This window comes from Myodes glareolus, chromosome 18, assembly GCF_982192425.1.
Source record: "Myodes glareolus chromosome 18, mMyoGla1.1, whole genome shotgun sequence".
NCBI classification, from domain to species: Eukaryota; Metazoa; Chordata; class Mammalia; order Rodentia; family Cricetidae; genus Myodes; species Myodes glareolus.
In genome coordinates, this window is record NC_142043.1 from 68,455,224 (window position 1) to 68,478,061 (window position 22,838).

At 51.6% G+C, this 22,838-nt stretch overlaps 2 protein-coding genes and 1 long non-coding RNA gene across 3 annotated transcripts; 2 read left to right on the forward strand and 1 right to left on the reverse strand.

The window, feature by feature from the left end:
• The first annotated feature begins 1,899 nt into the window (after positions 1-1,899).
• Positions 1,900-5,758, forward strand: LOC125411212 (class II histocompatibility antigen, M alpha chain). The gene is made up of 5 exons (XM_048451098.3): positions 1,900-2,064; positions 3,330-3,614; positions 4,136-4,414; positions 4,614-4,742; positions 5,173-5,758. Exons 1-5 carry the CDS (start codon positions 1,977-1,979, stop codon positions 5,175-5,177), a joined length of 786 nt encoding a protein of 261 aa, XP_048307055.1. The 5' UTR covers positions 1,900-1,976; the 3' UTR covers positions 5,178-5,758.
• Positions 5,759-9,373: 3,615 nt separating this feature from the next.
• Positions 9,374-11,779, reverse strand: LOC146890881 (uncharacterized). Its single transcript, XR_014998406.1, has 2 exons — positions 11,504-11,779; positions 9,374-9,784 (listed from the first exon to the last, which is right to left on the reverse strand). It is a non-coding gene; the product is annotated as an uncharacterized LOC146890881 (long non-coding RNA).
• Positions 11,780-12,156: 377 nt separating this feature from the next.
• LOC125411211 (class II histocompatibility antigen, M beta 1 chain) lies at positions 12,157-20,020 on the forward strand. The gene is made up of 6 exons (XM_048451097.3): positions 12,157-12,425; positions 14,818-15,099; positions 16,764-17,048; positions 19,082-19,198; positions 19,340-19,375; positions 19,719-20,020. Exons 1-6 carry the CDS (start codon positions 12,371-12,373, stop codon positions 19,727-19,729), a joined length of 786 nt encoding a protein of 261 aa, XP_048307054.1. The 5' UTR covers positions 12,157-12,370; the 3' UTR covers positions 19,730-20,020.
• Positions 20,021-22,838: the final 2,818 nt, after the last annotated feature.

Genomic DNA, 22,838 nt, shown 5'->3' on the forward strand with positions numbered 1-22,838 from the left:
GGCAGCGCCACTCTGACCATTAGGCAGCTCCCTGTTTCCTGACCAGACTCAATGTGACCAGTGTCCTCATGCTCTTGCCACCGTGAGAGACTGTCTCCCCACAAACCCTAAACCAAAACAAACCCTCCTCCTTAAGCCGCTGCATGCCAGCTGTGTAACCACAGCAACAAGAAAAGGAACTAGCATACTCGTGTCTATGAGCACATTTGCAGTGCAAGGAATGGCTACACACTTGTATCTGTGTGCACATGCGCAGTGCAAGGAACGACTACACACTTGTATCTGTGTGCACATACACAGTTCAAAGAACTAACATGCACTTGTATATTGCACATGTGCAGTGCAAGGAACTAACACTAGTATATGTGTGCACATACACAGTGCAAGGAAATAATACACACTTGTATATGTGTGCACATGCATAGTGCAAAGAACTAGTACTCGTATCTGTGTGCACGCATGCAGTGATTTTCATATATATAATAAAGCTTATTCAGCAACAGCAATATGATAGAACACCAAAAACAACATGTCATACAAGTTAGGAGGGGCCAGCAGGACGGCTCAGGAGTCAAAGTGTGTGCTGGGTAAAGCCTGCAACCCGTTTGAGTCCTGTAACCCAAGGTAAAAGGAGAGAACAAACTCGAGAAAGTTTTTTTTTATCATGTGTTATAGCATGTGCTCAAACACACATGTGTGCACGCATGTTCTCTCTCTCTCTCTCTCTCTCTCTCTCACACACACACACACACACACACACACACACACGGTATCTTACGTGAGAACCAGCCACTTTCCTCTTTCTTTCCTAAGCTACAGATCTCAGCTCTCACAGGAAGCCTACTAAATCTTGACCTTCTGTGTCTCCTCTTGTCCTTTGGGGCCATCCTTAGTTAAAACAAGGGTCACTAGAAGACAGGCACTCACTGCAGTGACCTCAGGGAGTACTTCGGCAGATGGTGAGAATGCCGGGAGACACTGGGCTAACGTGACTCAGACCTGGGGCAGGATGGAGGGAGGTGAATTCTCACAGGAGGCTCAGGAGGGTACAAAACTCAGAACGTGTTATGCTGGGTGTGGTGGCCCACACCCGCAGCCCCAGCACTTAGGAGGGTGAGGCAGGAGGGTCACAGAATTCGAGGCCAGCCTGGGCTACATAGTGAGACATGTCTGCCCTCCCCAAGCCTGGGGTTCAATTCCCAGCCCCAAATGAATCAGGCACTTTGGTTGTTACCTGTAATCCCAGAGCGATGGTCCCTGAGGCTTGAGGATCACAGTGAATTCCAGGCCAGCCTGAGCTACAGAGCGAGATCCTGTTTCAACCCCTCTTGCAAAGCCTTGGGTTCAGTCCCCAGCACGGAATAAACCAGGTGTGATGGTGCTTGTACAGGGGAGGTGGAGGCTGACTCATTAGAAGGTCAAGGTCATCATCCTCAGCTACCTAGTGATTTCTAGGCTAGCCTGTCTTTCCCCCACCCCAAACAATGCAACAAAATGTGCCCCGCCCAAGAATTATTTTTTTTCTGGAACTTTCTACTAGATACTTGCAGGATGAAGTTGATTAGAAGTACCAACCCATGGAAGATGCAACCTAAGATGAGGGGCCCGCTGGAATTTGTAGTCCCGTGTTCAGTGCGGTTTGACCAGGTATGGCGATCTGCCGCCAGGCGGCGCTGCTCTGACGCTCCAGACAACCACCTGCTGGAGCCAGACCTTCCACCAGGAGGCGGAGGTCTCCAGTGTCGCTCTTGCCGGCTCAGTAACCTTCACCCTGCGGGCCATGTCTACAAGAGGCGCCTGGCCCCAAGGCTCTTCTCGGTGACTGATGATGTCGAACTCTGCACTTCTGTGATTGGTGTAGCCGAAACGAGACAGGCAACTATTGGAGATGCTTTGTGGAAACGTGATGTGAGTCTGGAAGGGAGCCGGGTGCCCGGGACTCGGTAGTACCTCCCGTTTACCCAGGGTGTGAAGGTATGGACCACGAGCCGAAGTCAGGAGTCGGGCTGGTGCAGATGCTGCAGCTTCTGTGGCTGCTGCCCCACTCCAGGGCGGTGCCCGAAGGTAAGCCACTGGCTCCCATTTGCGTCCGTCCTGAGGGCAGTGATGACGATAACAGACTTAGGGGAGATGGGTGCTGTTCACGGATGGGAAGCCACCCACGTATTGCACACGCCCCGTCTGTGTGCTACCCACATTTCAGACCAAGAAGAGAACCGTCTGACTTAAGAGACCTGTGCAAATTCCCAGCGTGGGGAAATGACAGAGCGGGGGTTGGAACAAAGTAGGAGTTATTGCCTAGCCAAGGGTGGTGGTGCAGGACAGTAACCCCAGCACTTAGAAAAGTGGGAACAGGATGATCTGAGGCCAACCTCCGCTGCATAGCAAGACCTGGTCTCAGCCGTCTGCACAGTGATTAACACTCCTCCAGTCAGGGTCCTAGCCTAGTCTGTTGTCAACTCACGTTCTTGACAGGTCTCTTAAGTTTCTTACCAGTAACAGTTGGGTCAGCATGTAAGCGCAACCCGGAAGGTCCCGCCACAGTGTGTTTGTTATTCTGGGTGCTGGTTGAAAGATTCCTTCTGTCTGGGGGATTCCTGTCAGGAGTTTCAAAGCAGATTGTTATTGCTTGCAGCCAGGGGTTCAGATCCCCCTGTTCTGTCAGTGCACAGTTGGGAGGGTTTAGTCAGGGAAGAGGCTGTCAGAGAGAGAGCCCGAAGTGGCTGAGAAGGTCCAGAGACTGCCTTACTTTATACTTGTGACAGGGGTAACCTAGGTCCACGTCATTATGGCACAGGGAGGCCACAGCCCTTCCCCACACCTCTCAAGGCGGAAATTACACCTATGGCTTCCAAATTAGATGAATGTGTCCACTGTGCTGGGATCCTGGGCTTGGTGAGAAGTTCAGGTTCGTTCAAGGCTGGTGCCTTACAGAGTGGCCGCCTCTGTTGCTTCCTTCTGCAGACATTTGCTTTCTCTTTTGTCTGTGTGATTTTCCTGAGATAGTTTCACATGCCACCGGCTGACTATATGTCGCTGAGGCTGCTTTTGGACTCCTGATGCGCCTCCCTTCACCTCCCAAGTCCTGGCAGCACAGATGTGTGCCACTGTGCCCAGCTCTGCTCTTTCCAGACAGAGACGGTTGCTTTTCTGTGTGTAGGGAGGTTGGGAAAGAGTCCTTCATTTCTTCTCCCTCTGCCTCACGGGGAGAAGGAACCCAAGCAGCAGGTACAGGAGGGGCGAGGCCGTATGTCTACGACACCCCCAAATAGAGACCTTACTGTTTTCTACCTTAAAGAGAAAGTGCCTGAACTCACGTGTCATTGCAGATCCTCCTCCAGTGTTATGGGATGGCCTGCAAAACCACACGTTCCGGCACACCGTGTTCTGCCAGGATGGGAACCCCAGCATGGGGCTCTCCGAGTCCTACGACGAGGACCAGCTCTTCTCCTATGACTTCTCCCAGAACACCCGAGTGCCCCGGCTGCCCGGCTTTGCAGCCTGGGCTCAGGAACAGGGAGACGCCTCTGCCATTTCATTTGATAAAAACTTCTGCCAGGCCTTGGTCCAGCAAGTGGGGCCGCAGTTAGAAGGAGTGATCCCAGTGTCCAGAGGTCAGGAATGAGGAGTGGAGTTGGGGGGCGGGAGGTGCTGTGGTCTTGCTCCCCCAGACATCTCCTTTCCTTCGTCTCTCATCTTTCACACCTCCTGGTTCTGCTGGGACTTTTCTTCTGCTTGCGGCTTCAACACTTCTCCCCATTGGCGACGCTCTGTACCCTGTCTGCTGGGGGAAGCAGATGGTCGAAGGCACTGAAAATTCACCGAACTGATGAAGTTACAGAGGCCAGTTGGCCCCACTGAACGAATGTCAGCATACTTGTCCCTGTGCCAGCAAGATGGAGGGGAGAATGGTGTCGGATGCCAGCCTGGTGACAGACAGACAGGAAGTCAGGCAGAGGGCTCCACAGGGTCCTAGCTGCAATTGCCGCTGGGAAGTCCTTTCTCAGAGCCCCAGATGTCTTCATCTGTCTCGGCTCCATCTCTCTCCTCCCCTCCATGTGTCTCAACTCTCTCCGAACAGTGGCGCTGTCTGAATGCCTCCCTTCTTTCCCTGCACCTGTCCCCCGGCCACCAGGTTTGCCTGTGCCTGAGGTGTACACATTGAAGCCGCTGGAGTTCGGCAAGCCCAACACGCTGGTCTGCTTCATCAGCAACCTCTTTCCGCCGACCTTGACTGTGACCTGGCAACATCACTTCGTCCCCGTGGAGGGAGCCAGCCCCACGTACATCTCAGCCATCGACGGGCTCACCTTCCAGGCTTTCTCTTATTTAAACTTCACACCGGAGCCCTTTGACCTTTACTCCTGTGTGGTGACACATGAGATTGACAGCTACACGCCAATTGCCCACTGGGGTGAGGCCCTTTCCCCTGGAAGTCTGGTCCCTTGGGTGGGAAGGCTCCAGCCCATAGGAGGGGCTTCTTTCGCTGGGACGTCTTCAGTTTAGTCTCACCAAAGCGTCCCTGCCTCAATTCTCCCTTGTCACCCCCAAGTCCCTCTGGGCAGAGGGCCCCCAGCCGGGCCTCCAGGCTGACCTCACTCCCTCTGCTCTAGTACCCGAGAACCCCCTGCCTTCAGAACTCCTGGAGAATGTGCTGTGTGGTCTGGCCTTCGGCCTCGGTGTGCTGGGCATCGTCATGGGCATCGCCTTCTTCATCTGGTCCCGGAAGCCTTGCTCAGTTCGTAAGTCATTTGGGAGAGCGAGAGAACCAGGCACAAGGATGCCAGTGTGGGTGTGCCAGGATTCCCCTCTGCTTTTGGGGGGGGCATACAGTGATACACAGGCCCTTGGGTGTAGGGGCCTGTGTGCAGCATGATGGGGACCCTGTTACACACAGTTATTGGGGACCATAGGAGTAGCTTCGAGTAGGGGGTGAGGTGACATGAGAACCTGAGGAAAGACGCTTGGGAGGGCAGAGGTGGATACGAAGGGACGGGAAATGACCGGATGGAGATACATGATGTGAAAGACACAGAGAATAAATACAAAGGAGAAGAAAAGATGTTTGGGGATGGCCTGAGAACACGGACTCAGCTGAGTGTCTGTCAGATGATGGGGTTCAGGGGAAGAGGGTCCTCCTGGTGACGCTCCTGCACCCTGCTCTCTCCTCAGACTGATTCTTCCTGACCAGAGCTTGGAACAGCACAGGCCTTGCCAGCAGGGATACCCAGGGTTCTTGTGCCTAAGCAGGGCCTCTCATCGGAGCAGAAGTCCCTGGGCTTCCTCAGGATGTGTGCCAGTGTGCAGGTGTCTCGGCTGAGGGTTCTGTTGACCCTGGACTTGCATCCAGAAGAGATGGAGCCAGGAGCCCAGGGCACCCACCACCACCTCATACCTTCCCACCTTGAAGAAATAAACCTTATTTCTTAACGTTAGCTTGACCTCTCCCTCCTGTATTAGGAAAGCAGTCTACCGCCAAGGTGCACGCCAGCCCACTGAACACGGTTAACTTGTCGGATTTACTTCTGGACTCCCGACTTGTGTGGCTTGTCATTCAGGTTCAGCATCCCTTACCCTGGACACAGCTCATCAGGGAGGGAAGTGGGAAAGTCCCTTTCCCAGCTGTCCCAGCTTCTGTCCCCTGATCTCAGCGTAGCTGATGATGGCTTTTTTTTTTAATCCCACCAACTTATGTAAATATATAAGAGAGGAAGGTAGAGAGAATCTTCAATAACCAATAAAGTGGTTGAGGAAGTTGCATGTGCCTCTGGTTCCCTCCGTGCTATATTGCCAGTGAAGCTGTCTGACTTTCAGCCCCCTGGGAAATCAGCTCAGGGATAGAAGGGTCTGCCTCTAGCTGCTCTCTGATTGCTCTGATCACTTCAGTACAGCCATCCTCTTTGAGATCCTGAGGTGAAGCAGAGCAGCCGGCAAGGGCAGAGAAGCACATGTCTTTCCAAGTATGTGTTCAGTACCCTTAGGAACTCTCTCAGGGCAACTGTGGGGCACTCTCCCAGGTAGATGGTGGGGGTTGGTGGCACATGACCATGGCTGTGTGGTGGTTGCTCTGGAGGCAGCTGAGCCTAACTCATGAAGTTAGTTTGGTATTGGCAAGGCCATCTCCATTTTTCATACCGTATCAGAGTGTAAGGGAAACCATCCGGTTCGTCCCAGGCCTTGGCTCTTCGCCTAGACCATGTTGTTTCTAAGAGCAGAGCCTGTACTGACAAAGACCGTGGGAATGCACGGCTGTCCGCGTTTCACTGTGTGCTCTTGGGTGAGTGACTTGCTGTCTCTGTTCTTCACATCAGTGAAGGATAGCAATGGTGTCCCCTGAAGAGCTGTTAGAACCCTAACGACTATTGTGTGTGTGCATGCGTGTGTGTGTGTGTGTGTGATGCTCTGTCTTCTCTTTCCATTTTCCACATGTACACACACACGCTTTTACATGTGTGTATGGTTACACAGCCGTGTGGGAGGTAGATACAGAAATCCTTGCCCCCCCTTCCACCTTCCATCTCACGCACTGAGACAGAGGCTCTCATTCAAACCTAGAGCTCACCGACGTGGCTGGTCTTGCTAGCCAGCCTGCTCTGAGCATTGCCCCTCTCTGACCTCTGAGGCTGGAGTTACCAGTGGGCCACCGTGTCTCCCTGGCCTTTCCATGGGCTCTGGGGAGCAGAACTCTGGCCCTCATACTGTGTGGCCAGAGCTTTAGCGGCCGGCCCCTCATGCATGCTGGGTAAGCGCTCTAACCACTTGCCAGCCCTGCCAGTCCTCCTGGCGAATGCTGAGAAGAAGACCTTCACGGGGAGAAGGGGCAGGAGACAGCGCTGTTGCTGTCTGTCCGCAGCGCCACAGAACCTAAAGACGCCAGATAATTCCTTCTGCCTCCAAGTTTCTTTACTTTTTAAAAACTTGTGTATATATGGCTGTTTGGCCTGCCTGTATGTCCGTGTATCACACGCGTGTCTGGTGCCCTCAGAAGCAGAAGCCCTGGTTCTGGAGCTACACACGGACGTAAGCCGCCGCGTGGGTGTTGGAATCAATCCTGGTTCCTCCGGAAGAGCAGCCGGATCTCTTAACCGCCGAGCCGTCTCTCCAGTCCGTTTCACCTCTATCTTCAGTGTTTGATTTTCTCCCTTGGAGATGGTTTTGTTTTTGTTCTCCTTTTACCTTTGTGGATCGGGTCCGTACTGCTTTCTGGTTTCTGTTCTACTTCTAATGTATCCAGCAATTTCCTGCCAATCAAAGCTTAAAACTGATTTTTATTATTACTATTAATTATTATTTTTGTTGTTATTGCTACTATTAATTTTCTGTGACAGGGTCTCACTGTATGGCTCTGGCCAACCTGGAACTTATCATGTAGACCAGGCTGGCCCGGAACTCACAGAGATCCGCCATCTCTACCTCCTGTGTGCTGGGATTAAAGACGTGGCACCTTGCGGATTCTTACCTGCTGTATCTAACTCTATCTAACTCCTCTCTGAGCCTCAAGTTCCTCCTCTGCCAGATGACAGGCTTGGAGGAAATGGTCATTGATCAAGTGAGTGACCGCAGCTGGCCTCAAAGTTGCTGAGCAGGGGTAGCAACCCCCACCCTCTGCTCCTCACCATCCCGCATCCTGCACCCCCAGCTGCTGGGATTACAGGCGGGTACCACCCCCTTTGCCTCTCTCATCAGCCAGGCTTAGTTTCTGGATCAAATGAGGCTGAGTGCCTCAATTGGAGGGATGTGGACCCCTGTAGAGCACTCTAGGATACCCTAGCTTAATCTGGAAGCATCCTGAGCTGTCGTCAGCCTGGCGTTCTCTCTGCCTTTGAGTTGAAGTCCCTTGTAGACCAGCCTGACCTCGAACTCCCAGTGTAGCTGAGGACAGCTTTGAGTTCTTGGTCCCCCTGCCCCTCCCCCAAGTGCTGGGATTGCCTAGACGTGGCACCTTCTCCTATAGCAGAAAAAGCTACCCAGCAGGAATCCCATTTTGGGGGCAAATTTCTTCCTTATTCTTCCTTGGTGGAGTCATGCCTGTCTTCACTGTAGCTTGTTCCTGTCTCAGCCAACGCCAGTCCAGCCCACGCTCAGCTCCGAGGAAGCTGCCCCCAAGCCTCCCGTGCCTACTGTATCTTTATTCCAACTCTCAAGGGCAGACTTTTCAGGGTTCCCTGATCATGACTTTTTACCAACAAGTTTGCAATTCTCAGTTCAGAGGTCAGAGGTCAGAGAGCGGTTATTAGAGCAAGATGGCCGCTGTTCCCCAGGAGTCACTGGTAGTGAGGTGGGTGCTGGTAGAATCTCTTTCAGTTACAGATTTAGACATTTTTGTCAGCTTTTGTGATTTTTGAGACTCTTATGTAGCTTGGATGACCCGGGATTCCTGATCCCAGCTCCCACCTCCCAAGTGCTGAGGCTTCTGGATCCCATCACCACACCACACTATTTTGCCAATTTTAAAACTGTATTTTCAGTTTTTTTTCTAATGGAGACAAGCTATTCTATGCAGTGACTTGGGATAGGATAGGTACAGAAAATGCTTCTCCTGGGCATCGTGGCACTCACCTGTAATCCCAGCACCTGGGAGGCTGTCTCAAAAAAATAAAATAAAATAAAATAAAGAACAAAAAAACCAAAAGTTTTCCAGTTGGCCGTTCACCAGTGAAATCTGCCATTGACTCCCTGAGCAGAGTTGTTTAGTTCTGGCTGTCAGAGCTCTGTGATCTGGTCCTCGCTGCTGGTTTTATATGGTAAGTGACTGACTGGTCCAGCATTTTTTTTTTTTTTCTGTTATAAAATGGGACCTTGAGTTAAAACCATCTGTCCAGAAGAGGAAGCCGAGAGCTTACAGAGAATGAATTTAGGAAATGCCTAGAAGAGATTCGCATGGTTAAGGTCACACTCAAGCCACATCTGTAACTTCCCTCAATGTCCAACTCCTGCTTCTGTTTCCACCAGCCCCATCCCCTCGTACACGCCGTCAACGGCATCCTCCGGCCCTGCCAGGCTTGGGAGTTAGGTGATGCCAGAACTGGACGCTAGTGCTTCCCCCTTCCTGGTGAATCCAGCCTGCTAGCCAGGGTCTGCCTCCACGCCCCTCCACGGAGAACGCCCTGCCCACCTTGCCTGCGGTGACCTCTCTTCCGGCCTTCCTGCTAACTAGCTTGATGGCAGGTGTTCTTCCGCTTCCTAATTGACCTCAAGTGCGAAGATGTGGGGCTGAGAGCCCATATTTCCCAGCTATGGCAGATGATTCCCTATACTAATAAGTTGCACATAAGCCCCATGGTTATCCACTGCAGGCACGTGGGAACGAGGCTGCGCGCGGGGTGTGTGTGTGTGTGTCGGGGCGGGGCTGGGGGATTGAGGACTCAACGTGTGGTCTAGCACATGGGACCCTGGCTGGGGGTCCCGTTCCTGTGTAATGATAAAGTGACAGAGGACAGGGCAGCCGAGGTGCTGAAACCAACTGGGAGATCACAGTCGCATCTGCTACAGAAGAGGGGGAGGGGGAGCGAGGAACCGCTTTGCTGAGCACAGGTCTCTGGGTTTTCCGACTCTGAAAACCTCCCTCCCATTTTCACATGAATATGGAAGTGAAATCTCCTCCTGCTTCCTGTGGTGTCTCAGGAGGTTTCACATCTCCTTTGACTGCTGGGGCAGAGAGCTGGACACCGGAGGGGACTCCACGGAGTCTCTGCCATGGCCACGCCCATGAGGGTGCAGGCACAGTGGGGCTTCTCTCAGGGCTGGAAGTGGAGACGCAGAAAAGGGTGCCAAGTGCTGATTCCTGCAAGGGGAGGAAGGCATTCTGGGAAAGGTGGTGGCTGGGAACCACATTGTTTTGAAGTTGTCTAAACAGCAGGTAGGAGAGCCCGAGACTCCCGGAGCAGAAAGAGCTCTGAGCCCGGGAGGTTGGGGTGGACGGCGGAGGAGTTGGTGTGGACGGTGGCTCCTCTCTTCCTCCTTTCCTTAACAGCTGTATCACGAACTTCCGTTATTTTGGTTCATCCCAGCCCAGGATGAAGTGAGTGCGTGGGCATAGCTTGTGGTGTGTGTGTCTGTGTGTGTGCAAGTGCGTGTGAGTGTGTATATGTATATTTGTGTATAGTGTCCATATGTGTAAGTGTGTGTGTGTACACGTGTATATGTGTGCACCAGTGTGTACATTTATGTGTTTTTCTGTAGTGTGTGCTTGCATGTATGTTGTGCGTGTATGGTCTGTGCATATGTGTATATATGTATGCATATGTGTGTATGTATGTGTGTGAGCCTGTGTGTGTATATGGTCTATGTGTGTATATATGTGTGTGTATATGGTGTGTGTGTATGTATGTGTGTGTATGGTTTATGTGTGTATGTGTGTGTATTTATGGTCTATGTGTATGTATGTGTGTATGTGTGTGTGTGTGTGTGTGCATAGGAGTTGTATAAGGAAAGGTGTTGAAGCCTCTAAACTTGAGCTGTGAACCTCCAGACTGGGTTTGATTCTGTAAGAGGCAGACAACTAACGCATCTCAGTATGACACTGGGTCTGACTCTATGTGATCCATGCTTTTTTTTTCTTCATGGGTCATCTAGAGTCGAGGACTTTGGGCGACAGCAGGTAAGCGTGGTGTCCAGAGACTCCCTCACAGTCCCTCTTCCCCTTTTTAGCTCACTAGTAAATCCAAGAGTTTCAGAAACCCAGCTGAGTCAGTTGTGGTGGCCACACCTTTAATCCCAGCACTCAGGAGAGAGAGGAAGATCTCTTTGAATTTTAGGCCAGCCTGGTCTACATAGCGAATTCCAGGCCAGACAGTGAGACTCTGTTTAAAAACAAAACAAAACAAAACAAACGAAACAAAACCAAACCAGGAAAAGAAAGAGAAAGTGAGATGAGAAGACGAAGCCTCAAAGCCCTTTGAGGGCAGGGGAGTCAGTTTAGGCTTTAGATGCCCGAGGAGAGACTGTCAGCTGGTAACTCATAGTTGGATGGAAGAGGCAATGCCCTTTTAAAATACATCCTTGCATGTGTGAGGCTCTGGGTCTGACACTTAGCACAAAAACAAACAAACAAAACCAAAACAAAGACAGAAGAAGTACACCAGGATCTGGAAGAAAATGCGGCTGGAAAAGTGCTGCACAGGGAGAGTGTCCGAGTTCAGCCCCACGACCCGTATTTAAACAAATAAAAGAGCCAATTGTGCTCGTGCATGGCTGTGGGCACAGTGCTGGAGACGCGGGGTTGGGGGGCAGGTAGATCCCTGGGCTTCCCCGCTAGCCTAGCCTACCTGGCGAGCTCCAGGCCAGTGACAGACACTGTCTTAACAACAACAACAACCTACCAGGTGGGGGATCTCCCTGTGACCCTCATATTTATTTACACACATGTGCATGCATGCCTGTAAGCACACAAACACCCACATATAGGAACATGTGTGCACATGTGTATATACACACAAAGCGTGTTCTGTAGACACTGTCTTTTCCAGGAGAATAAGAGCCCCACATCTTACTATTCCAGTACCTTCATAATCCAGAGACCAGCTGGAGATAGAGCGGAGTGGAGGGTGGGGATGCATTCAGAGACGATGAGAGGTTGAGGGTGGGGGTGGGGCAGACAGTTGAGCTTTGGGTCCGTGGTCAGCTTTCCATCCAGAGCTTCAGAGGAAGAGAGTTTCCTGGCTCCCAAAGCAGCTTTTATAGCCTAGGAAGAAAGGGAGCTTGATAAACTGCCCGGGAGGGAGTGGGTTTCCAGACCCGCGCCTGCTCTCTGCGGTTAAATGCTTCTGTCTTTCACAGTCTTGCTTTGACACTCTGTGCCTCCTTCCTTCCCCACAGCCCCGCCTCTGCCACCTGTGTCCTTGTGAGTGACAGGAGGGATTACACACTACCTCCTAGATGACCTTCCTTTCAGAGACAAGAAGGTTGTCTAGAAGCTGACTTTTGGAAGGGCATGAGAGGAAAAAGTTAATCCGGTGGGCAGGTCAGGCCTGCGTATCCTGGGAATGCTTCAGCGACTGGCCCCCACGGACCTCAGGAAACCCCCTACAGTCCGGTCCTCAAAGCCTAGGGCGCGAGGAGGTTTACCTAGTAACTGATGATGCTAGACTGAAACACTCAGTGATTGGTCTGACCCGCCTACCCAGCTAATCTGACAACTCTCCCTTTGGGTTCCAGGTTGGTTGAGTTAGTAGACGTAAATTTAGGATCTAAAGTGGGCTGAGTGACTTGGGGACACCTCTGCAGCAAGGAACAGGGGACCGGAGCAACAGGCCCCGTATTTTCCTCAGTGCGTGGAGACATTTGTCCAGGCTGGGGTAGGAGAGGCCCCGAGGTCCCTGCAAGATCCCGCCCAGGGACCTGACCTTCCTGCACCTTCAGAGAGGGCAACATGGCTATACTCCTCCCGCTGCTGCTGGGCCTCAGCCTGGGCTGTGTGGGAGTAGGTAAGGAATCCCCTCTTGGAACCCTCCCTCCCCTTCTGGAACCACCTCCCCCAACCCTCCTCCCTGGAACCTCCGTCTCCTTCTGGAACCCCCCACGTCCTGCTCCCGTTTGGGGTAAAACACGCTCATTTTTGCTAGCAGGTCTGAGTGCCCCCGACGATCCAGTCTCCTCACTGTGGCAACTCCTCTGGCACTGGACTGTATTTTTACAGCAATTTTAATAATGGGCCAGCTTTGTAGATTGTGTGATGGGTGCTCCTGCTGGGATGTAGGTTAGGACTGTGTGCTGCCTCATCCTGGTTCCCAGCACGGCGCCTGGCATGTAGTAAGTGCTCTGTAGGCTTGTATGCAGTCAAAAGTCAAGACTATTTCCAGCATAGAGCAAGGCTGACTTTTTTTTCTCGACTCTGTTTTCTTCTCTCCTCTCCTTCCCCTTCCCCTTTGTCTGTCTGTCTGTCTCTGTCTTTCTTTCATCCGAGAGAGTCACACGGCATAGCCAGACTAGCACTGAACTCATGGCAATCCTCCTGCCTCAGTGCTGGGATTACCACGGTGCTCACCACTCTCGCTTGACCCTTTTTCTCCCTGTCAGTAATGAGCTGCTCTGAAGGCCTGTGTTTGGGGTGGACCGCCAGGCTTACCACGCGGGGACCTCGGGCTGTTCTCCCCTGTCACCCAGTCTCATGTGTAGAGGAAATGTTTTGTGCACATGAATCTCTAGCTCATTCCCAACCTGGATACCTCTGATGGTGTGAAGGTGACCATGTTGTGTGGTATTATATTAGTAGAAAAGTAGATTGACTTTAAAATGACTTTTCTGTGTTTCTGATTTTGTTTGTTTTGTTTGCTCTTGTTGTCAAGAAAGCCTGGCAACCGAGTCATTTAAACGTGTTGTTGTAAAACTTAAGACCACTGCAGATGAACAAAGAGGGCTGAGTTTAGTTCCAAGGCCTGGAGAGGTGGCTCGGCAGTTAGGAGCACTGGCTGCTCTTGCAGAGGACCCAGGTTCAAGTCCCAGCACCCACATGGTGGTTCATAACCATCTGTGACTCCAGGTTCAGGGAACCTGATGCCCCCTTTGTGGCCTTTGATGGCACAGAGGCCACACGTGGTGTGGCTCAAACGTGGTGCACAGTCATACATGTAGGCAAAATACCCATATACATAAAACAAAATAAATAAGTCTTAAAAAATAGTCAAGTTTCAGGTTGGAAATTAGAGGAAAGGATCTAAAAATGTCTCTGTTGCTGCCATTTCCCCCTTTCCTGCGGCTGCCGGAGCTCCCAGAGTGGCAGCGTAGTCAGCAGGCGCAGCCTGAGGCGGGAGATCTCGGCCAGACTGATGCAGCTGCAGCTGGGGTTCAACCCTCCTGTGACGGGCGGGTGCCCCCACCCCTAGCCTCATGGACCGGATAGACATCCTATAGTCCAGTTCAGTGCCGACGCTAACAGAAGTTATCACAGACCAGCGGCTGAAGGCTCCACCCCACGAGACAGTTCCCCAGGTCAGACACAACCTCAAGCCGTAAACTCAGCATCACCCACAGCTTCTGCCCAGCTTGGCTGAGCTAGAGCCCCTTGGATAGCAGAGAGGAGAAACAATCTGTGCCAATAATTTAATATTGTTCACTCATTGCAAGAGTTTATCTATGTGTACGTGTGCGTGTCCTGTTTGTCTGCGTGTGCACCACATCCGTGTAGTGTCTGAGGAGCCCAGAAGGCTTTGAGACTTCCTGGAACTGGGGTCACAGTGAGGCGCTGGCTGGGGGTGCTGCAGTCGGAACCCTGGTCCTCTGCAGGAACAACACATACTCTCAACCACTCAGCCACATCTCCAGCCCCACAAGGAGTATTTTAGAGATCACAGTTGGGGTTTCATAGGGGGAAGTCCAGACAGACCCCAGATACAGCAGCTTCTGCCTCTGAGGCGGTGGGGTCTGCCTCTCCCCCGGCATGCGGATGTGTTTACCAACTGGGAAGGTGTCAGAACCCTACAATTTGAGTTTTTTAGGCTTCATCAAATAGACAGGAATTATCTTATCTTTTAACCCAGCCTCCAGTACCCATCCACAAGGATGGAGATACAAATCTCAGGCTTCTAATCATGGCTCAGTCTTTCCATGGACAGGCCCCCACCCCAAGGTTCTATCAAAATTTACCCCCCTAGAAGAAGAGACCCTGTGGTCACCCAATTCCCAGGGATTCAGAGCTCTGTCCAGAAACAAGTTAAATATCAGATGTTAGGACAGAAAATGCATCCACTCCCTGCTCCCACCACTCAAACAGTTATATGGATTTTAGGAAATTTGTGCCAACACCCAAGGGCAGAGACGGTATTTGCAATCCTGCCGTACAGGGAACAGACACTGATCGAAGTTTTCTGGCTCCTCCAGATGGCTTTGTGGCTCATGTGGAAAGCACATGCCTGCTGGATGATGATGGGAACCCACAAGACTTCACGTACTGTATTTCCTTCAACAAAGACCTGCTGGCCTGCTGGGATCCAGAGGAAGGAAAAATAGTCCCCTGTGAATTTGGGACGCTGTATAACTTGGCTAAATTCATCTCAGATTTCCTCAACAAAGATGAACAGCTACTCCAGCGCTTGGGCAAAGGACTTCAGGACTGTGCTGAGCATAGCAAGCCCTTCTGGAGCGTACTGACCCACAGAACAAGTGAGCAGAGGGGGTGCAGAGGGGCGCAGAGGGGAACAGAGGGGTTCAGAGGGGGTGCAGAGGGGCGCAGGGGGGTGCAGAGGGGGCGCAGAGGGGAACAGAGGGGTTCAGAGGGGGTGCAGAGGGGCGCAGGGGGGGTGCAGAGGGGGCGCAGAGGGGTCGCAGAGGGGGTGCAGAGGGGCGCAGAGGGGTTGCAGAGCGGGTGCAGAGGGGAGCAGAGGGGGCGCAGAGGGGTCGCAGAGGGGGTGCAGAGGGGCGCAGAGGGGAGCAGAGGGGAGCAGATGGGGTGCAGAGGGGTCGCAGAGGGGGTGCAGAGGGGCGCAGAGGGGCGCAGAGGGGAGCAGAGGGGCGCAGAGGGGCGCAGAGGGGCGCAGAGGGGTCGCAGAGGGGCGCAGAGGGGTGCAGAGGGGCGCAGAGGGGGTGCAGAGCATCGAGGGTTGATACCTGAGCAGGAGAAACGGTGCAGACCTGGAGTGCAGGAAGTGGGAGGCCGGACAGCGAGGGCAGCAGTGTGGCTGATGGAGACAGAACAGAAGACGAAGGATGGGAGGTGTAAAGAGAAGGAACTGACGAGTCCCAGAAGCAGGAACCACAGCACGTTAGGGCTGAGTCAGAAACCCCCAGTGACTTTCCCCAAAATGTTCCTGCTTCTTTTATTTGTTTTAGTTAAAGTTTTTTTTTTTTTCACTACCGGGGATTGAACTTGGGGTCTTGCACGTACCTGGCAAACGCTCTACCACTGGGTTATGTCCTAGACTCCTTACTCCTATTTGTTCCAGGTCAGGGTCTCCCTAAGTTGGCCTTGAACTTGTGACTCTCCAGCATTAGCCTCCCAATTAGTGGGGATTACAGGCCTGGATCCCCAGCCTGGCTTGTTCCTGGCTCTTTAGCTCAGATTTTGTTGTTTGGAATGGGTGCAGATGTGGGGACATCTAGAGGTGTTCCAGGGATGCCAGTGCCAGCTCTCTCCTTCCCCGAATCCTCTACGCTGAGAACAGCTCCTGAGAACGGCTTTAAGTTGTGTAAGCAAACGTTGCAGATCTCCAGAGGTCAGAGAACTGTGTCATAAGATACGGTTTCTGAGCCGCCTTTTCAGCATTACTTGGCTACAAGTCCCTGGGTCCCACTCTAGACAGGGAGAAAATACCTTAGGTGAAGCCAAGGGAGTCTATATTTTAACATAAATTCTTGTATTTTCACTAAAACATTGCTCAAAAAATACTCTGATAGAGGCAAGCGGGAGAGTCACTTGTGGGGATAGCCTGGTAGGCGGTGACGATCTCAATAATCCCATTGCCACGCACCGTGGTGCAGGCCTATGGTACCAGCACTTGCTGGGAGGCAGGAGACTAAGAATTAGGACCATCCCCAGCTACATTGTGCGTGTGAGGCTAGCCTGGGCTATATGAGACTCCATCTCAGAAAACATACAAGCATGTGCCCATGCGAGATAAACACAGATATTGTCCAGACAGCTCATGGCCCAGGCGGCATTTGCCAACTGTGATCAAACGTGACTTTGAAGGAGGAAAGAAAGGGGCAACAAGAGAGTAAGAGAAATCCAGCCAGGTGGGAGCGCATCCTTTCTCTCTCACTTGGTGGCTGTAGAAGTTTTTGAAGGGATGAAATGGGACTTTCAAACCACAGTTGTTTCTCCCATGCAGGACCCCCGACTGTTCAAGTAGCCCAGACTGCTCCGGTTAACACGAGGGAGCCCGTGATGCTGGCCTGCTATGTGTGGGGCTTCTATCCTGCGGACGTGAGCATCGTGTGGATGAAGAACGGACACCTTGTCATGCCCCACAGCAACAGAAAGAGGACTGCCCAGACCAACGGAGACTGGACATACCAGACTGTTTCCTACCTAGCCTTAACCCCCTCCTACGGGGACATCTACACCTGTGTGGTCCAGCACGAAGGGACCCCTGAGCCAGTCCGTCAGGACTGGAGTAAGTGGTGGGCACTGGGATGTTGGTGGTTGGGAAGGGGACATCAGTATTTGGCCGAGTGAGATGTGGAGAGATGCCTGGTACGTGGTAGAGAAAGGGATGCTGGGATGGGAAGTCTAAGGGTTTGTGACCGAGTTAGAGCCATGGACTAAAGGATAGACAAGTCAGCCATTGCTGATCCGTTGTGGCGTGGATGTCATTCATCAGTTTGAGGGAGAGAGGAGAGGCCGATTGTCTCCCCAGAAGAATGTAGGTTTAATAACAAAGCTCTGGAATTGGCTGTTTTAGCTTTCCTAATATCCAGCCATCAGGACTGGGCATGGAAAAAGTGGTGACGACTGAAGAAGAAGGGCTCTTCTCTCGGCGTCGGGCTGTGCTGACCTTGGGCTGTGCTGACCTTGGGCTGTGCTGACCTTGGGCTGTGCTGACCTTGGGCTGTGCTGACCTTGGGCTGTGCTGACCTTGGGCTGTGCTGACCTTGGGCTGTGCTGACCTTGGGCTGTGCTGACTTTGGGCTGTGCTGACCTTGGGCTGTGCTGACCTTGGGCTGTGCTGACTTTGGGCAGCTTCTTTTGAGCCTAAGGGGATGAAGCCATGGCTGTAGACCCTTGGTGGACATGTGAAGGGTTAAATGATAAAGAACTCACTGACACTGTTTGAACCCTAGGACCGGGGGTATGTAAAGGTAATGAGGAGGTGCATACATAATGAGGGGGTGCATACAGGTTTGGAGATTGTTGGAAAAGAAGAGAGGAAGAAATGAGGAGGGGTGGCTGGAGAGATGGCTCAGTGGTTAAGAGCACTGGCTGCTCATCCAGATGACCTGAGTTCAATTCCCAGCACCCACATGGTGGCTCACAACCATCTGTAATGAGATCTGGTGCCCTCCTCTGACGTGTGTAGATGCAGATCGAGCTCTCATACATAAAATAAATAAAAAATGAGGAAGGGGAAAGGCAGCTAGAGAGTCAGGGAGTCAGTTCCCCTTTGGGGAGTGTGTGTCTGCTGTTGGTTTTAGTGGGTTCCTGGGAGCGGATGGTGTCCAGGTTGGGGTGACTATGGCTGTGGTGAAACACCACGTCCAAAAGCAAGTTGGGAGGAAAGGAAGTGAAGACAGGAACTCAAACAGGGTAGCAACCTGAAAGCAGGATCCATGGAGGGGTGCTGCATACTGGCTCGCTCCTCATGGCCTGCTCAGCTTGCTTTCTTATAGAACCCAGGACCACCAGTCCAGGGGTGGCCCCACCACAGTGGACTGAGCCCTCCCCCATCAATCACTAGCTAAGAAAATGACTTCCAGGCTTGCAACTGCAGCCCGATCTCGTGGAGGCATTTTCTCAGTTGAGGTTCCCGTCTCTCAGACGAATCCAGCCTGTGTCAAGCTGACAGAAAGCTAGCCAGCACAGAGGAGAGTGGGGCACACATGCCCTTGAGCTTCCCAGGGTCAGTTTCCTTTGTGGGGCATGCAACATGTTCCTTTGGTGTGGGGTAAGAATCCAGGTGGAACATAGTCCAGAGTGAAGCATCTCTGGCAGGCAGGATGGTGAAGGTGGGATGGAGGGAGACGTGGGCAATGTGGACGTAGGGGACTCTTCCCGTGGGACCTTGAAGACCTGCAGAGAAAGGAGACTTTCTGATAGGAAGCTCTTCAGAGAAGAGATGGGAGTTAGCACTACCATGGGGGTGAGGGACCCCTGGCTGCTGGGGAGGGTGCTCTGGGAGTGGAGGAGCCACAGAGAATGCCTTGAGAGTCCCCACCTGGGGAGGGAGAGGCTATGGAGAACTGGGGGGGGGACAGAAACTGGGTGGTATTTCTGGGTAAACAGTTTCCCCAGGGCTGTCTGGAAGTGGATGATGTGGTCAAAAAAAGCCATTTTCTTGGGAGTGAGTTGGTAAGCATCAGACTCTCTGGGCTGGGTACTGGGGATAAGGGTCAAAACATAGAGACCCTTGTAGGTGCAGGCTGAAGAAAACCAATTTGCTTGAGGCTAAGCTGTAAACATTAGTTCTAAGGGCTCTCCTTTACTTTCCAGCGGTCGGACTGTCCCCCATCCAGACGGTGAAGGTTTCGGTGTCTGCAACCACCCTGAGCCTGGGCTTCATAATCTTCTGTCTTGGTTTCTACAGTTGGCGGAAATCCCGCTTCTCCAGTGAGTGATCCCCTGAGTCCTCCCAGCCCTCCCTGTTCTTCGTCTCTCTGTGCTTAATTCTCTCATTCCCACATCTCTGCTGTGAAGAGTTAGATTCTTTCACCCACGAGGATTGGTCTAATCAGTGTCTTCCTCTTCTAGGCTACATTCCTCTCCCTGGATCCACCTACCCAGAAGGTACCGTTCCTGTTGATGTGGGGCTCACTGACCCTCAGAAGGGGTGGGGTGCTGTGTTCAGTTAATGATGCTCACACTAAGGACCATTTATCAAAGGGGGTGGTTGGATGAAGACATCACACTCAAGCTGCTATGGTTCTAGAAATGGAAGAAGGGAACCTGAGTTCCCTCTCTGATCCCCCAGGGTACCGGTGAGGAGCAACTGGAGGTCACGTCTTTGTCATGGCAGCTGGGTGTTGGCGCTGCCAGTGTCTGAGGGCTCTGGCATCCGGGGTGGGGGGTCACACGGACAAATGCTGCTTTGTTGGCCATCTTCTCTCACTCTGGTTCCTATTGTCTGCAGGACGGCACTAGAGGACAGAATCCCACACAGAGAAGGAGATTCCGATTCTTGAGGATGCCTCCACGGCCCCCAACATCCTCAGGACACCCTGCTTTCTTGCGCCATAATTTCCTCTACTTGGTTCCCCGTCCCCATGTAAATATTAGCTTGGAGGTGTTCCTAATCAAGTCGCTGTCCCAGGCTGTTTTCTGAGGCGAGCTGATCTGAGGAGGGGGTCAGCGCCCCTCTGGAAGGCCCCACTCCGTGACAGAGGGCAGTAGGTTGTAAGTGACTGTGCCTAAGAAATAAACTGGTGGAATTACTGGCCTTCCTCAAGTTTGTCTTGCGGCTTTGGAGGAGGGATGGCGGCAGAGTGTGGCGGAAGTCGAGCCTCTCCTGTGACATAGCCAGTGTCACCTCCCTGACATCTCTCCTGTATGAAACATCTGGAGGCAGCTTTTGAAATCATAATTCGTAAGAAGAAATTAAACTGTAATGAGATAGAGTCACCGTGTGAGGGAGAGAGAGGGGCTCACAGCTTAGCTCATAGGAGGCCTTTTGAAACTGCATTTTATTTACTGTGTGTGCATATGTGCATGTGTCCGTGTGTGTGTGCATGTAGGCATGTATGTGAGGAGTGTGTGTGTGCACTCACACGTGTACGAGTGTGGTGTGTGTGACATGCACATTCGAGGGCACTTGTCACTGCAAGCATCTAGAGGTCAGAGCACAGTTTGCAGGAGTGGGTTCTCTTCTCCCACTCTGTGGGTTCTGGGGGTTGATCTCAGGTCGTTCGCCTGGCAGTGGGTGTCTCCACTCACTGATCCACCTTGCCAACCTGTGAGTGATCTTATGATCACTTGTGTAAAGAGACACGAATGCACCCAGCATTCCCAGAGCCCACAGCAGTGGTCTCTGCAGTGTCTGCTCAGTGTTTGGTTTGTTCCTCCCATAGTGTCAATAGGGAAGGGACGATTGCTTCTTTAGAGGAGAGGGGACCGTCTGGAGACGTCTGTTTTCCAGCGGAGACACAGCTGGGTGTAGAAAGTTGGTCTGTGGAGTTGCTTTTGGAATTAGAGTTGGGAAGTCAGCTGCCGGCCAGAAAGAGAAAGGTGTGGCTGGAGAGACGGCTCAGTGGTAGGAGCACTGGCTGCTCTTCCAGGGACCCGGGATCAGTGCACAGCCATAGATGCAGTCCAAGCGCCCATACACAGGAATGAATAAATTAATAACAAAAGTAGGAGAAACCTAAGGCATAAAAAGATAAGCCAGGAAGGAGTTTAACCCAACAGGATTAGGAGGGAGAGCAATGGGCTGTGGGCAGTTGTATGTGGGCACCTGTGTGGGAACTCTGGGGACCAGGGTCTGATGAGCCAGGGAACAGGTCAGAAGACAACTGTACTCTTACCATGGCAGGTGTGGGTAGGAGGGAGATTATGGTGATGGTGGTGGTGGGGCTGGACCCTTCTGCCCTACACGGTTTCAATGTGTGTGAGGCCCAGAGGAGAGGGTGGTAACCCTCAGCATAAAACCTGACATCCAAAGTCACTGGATGCTCCCCACTCCAGCCATGGTTTTCTCAGGAGGGTCCTGGTATTAGGATACGGCCTCTCCTCTACCAAAAGATGGAGAGTTCAAGGAAAGCAGAGAGTGCTCAGTAATTCAGGTGGATCTGGGCAAGGATCACAAAGGATGGCCCATGAGCAGCGATGTGTCCTGGGGGAGGAGGGGCTGGCCTCAGGTCCTGTGGAAGAGCAGTCAGTGCTCTTAACTGCTGAGCCATCTCTTTGACCCCAGACTGTGAAGCGCCCCTGCAGGCCCCGATGCCCATTGTCTCATCGTTTCCTGCGCCTTTACTCAGGGTTTGTATAAATACACGTCTTATGAAGCACAGACAGATGTTCTGCTCTCATGTGCTTCCTTGCTTGTCTCTGTGATGCAGATTCCTTACACTGGAGCGGGGTGCACCAGTTCCTCACTCTCTTTCCTGGACCACCACGTCTACGTGTGGTCTCCAGTTTTTGTGAGCATTGATCTCTCACTGCTCCGAGCTCAGCGCTTTGCGATTCTTATCTTTTCATTTCCTTCCCTCTTTGGCCTGTGCAGTCCCTCGTCACCTGTGTTTAGCTCACACAACTCTTTTTTTTTTTATTTTGGTTCCTGTTAATCATATTTAAAGGTGACCATTTCCCTCTAAGATCAGTTTCCGCCACACCTGCTGCAATGTCTTTCCGTCTTTTTTCCCCACAAGCCCAACATTTAACAGCAACAAAATTATGTTAATTTCCCAGTGCTTCAGTTTTTATTCATTTCTAAGTATTTTTAGTGTTTTTTAAAAAAAATTATGATATTTTGACAGATTCAATGCAATGTCCATCAAAATCCCAGCAAAATTCTTCAAAGATCTTGAAAGAATGATACTCAACTTCATATGGAAAAGCAAAAAACCCAGGATAGCCAAAACAGTCCTGTACAATAAAAGAACTTCTGGAGGCATCACAATCCCTGACTTCAAACTCTACTATAGAGCTACAGTGTTGAAAACAGCCTGGTATTGGCATAAGAACAGACAGGAGGATCAATAGAACTGAATAGAAGACCCAGATATCAATCCACACATCTCTGAACACCTGATTTTTGACAAAGAATCAAAAAATATCAAATGGAAAAAAGAAAACATATTTAACAAGTGGTGTTTGCATAACTGGATATCAACATGTAGAAAAATGAAAATAGACCCATATCTATCACCATGCACAAAACTCAAGTCCAAATGGATCAAAGACCTCTACATAAAGTCAGCGACACTGAACCTCACAGAAGAGAAAGTGGGAACTACACCTGAACGCATTGGCACAGGAGACTGCTTCCTAAATATAACCTCAGCAGCACAGACACTGAGAGAAATAATTAATAAACGAGACCTCCTGAAACTGAAAAGCTTCTGTAAAGCAAAGGATATGGTCAACAAGACAAAATGACAGCCATTCTGTAGAATGGGAAAAGATCTTCACTAACCCCACATCAGACAGAGGTCTGATCTTCAAAATATACAAAGAACTCAAGAAATTGGACACCAAAAGATCACATAATCCAATAAAAAAATGGAGTACAGACCTAAACACAGAACTTTCAACAGAG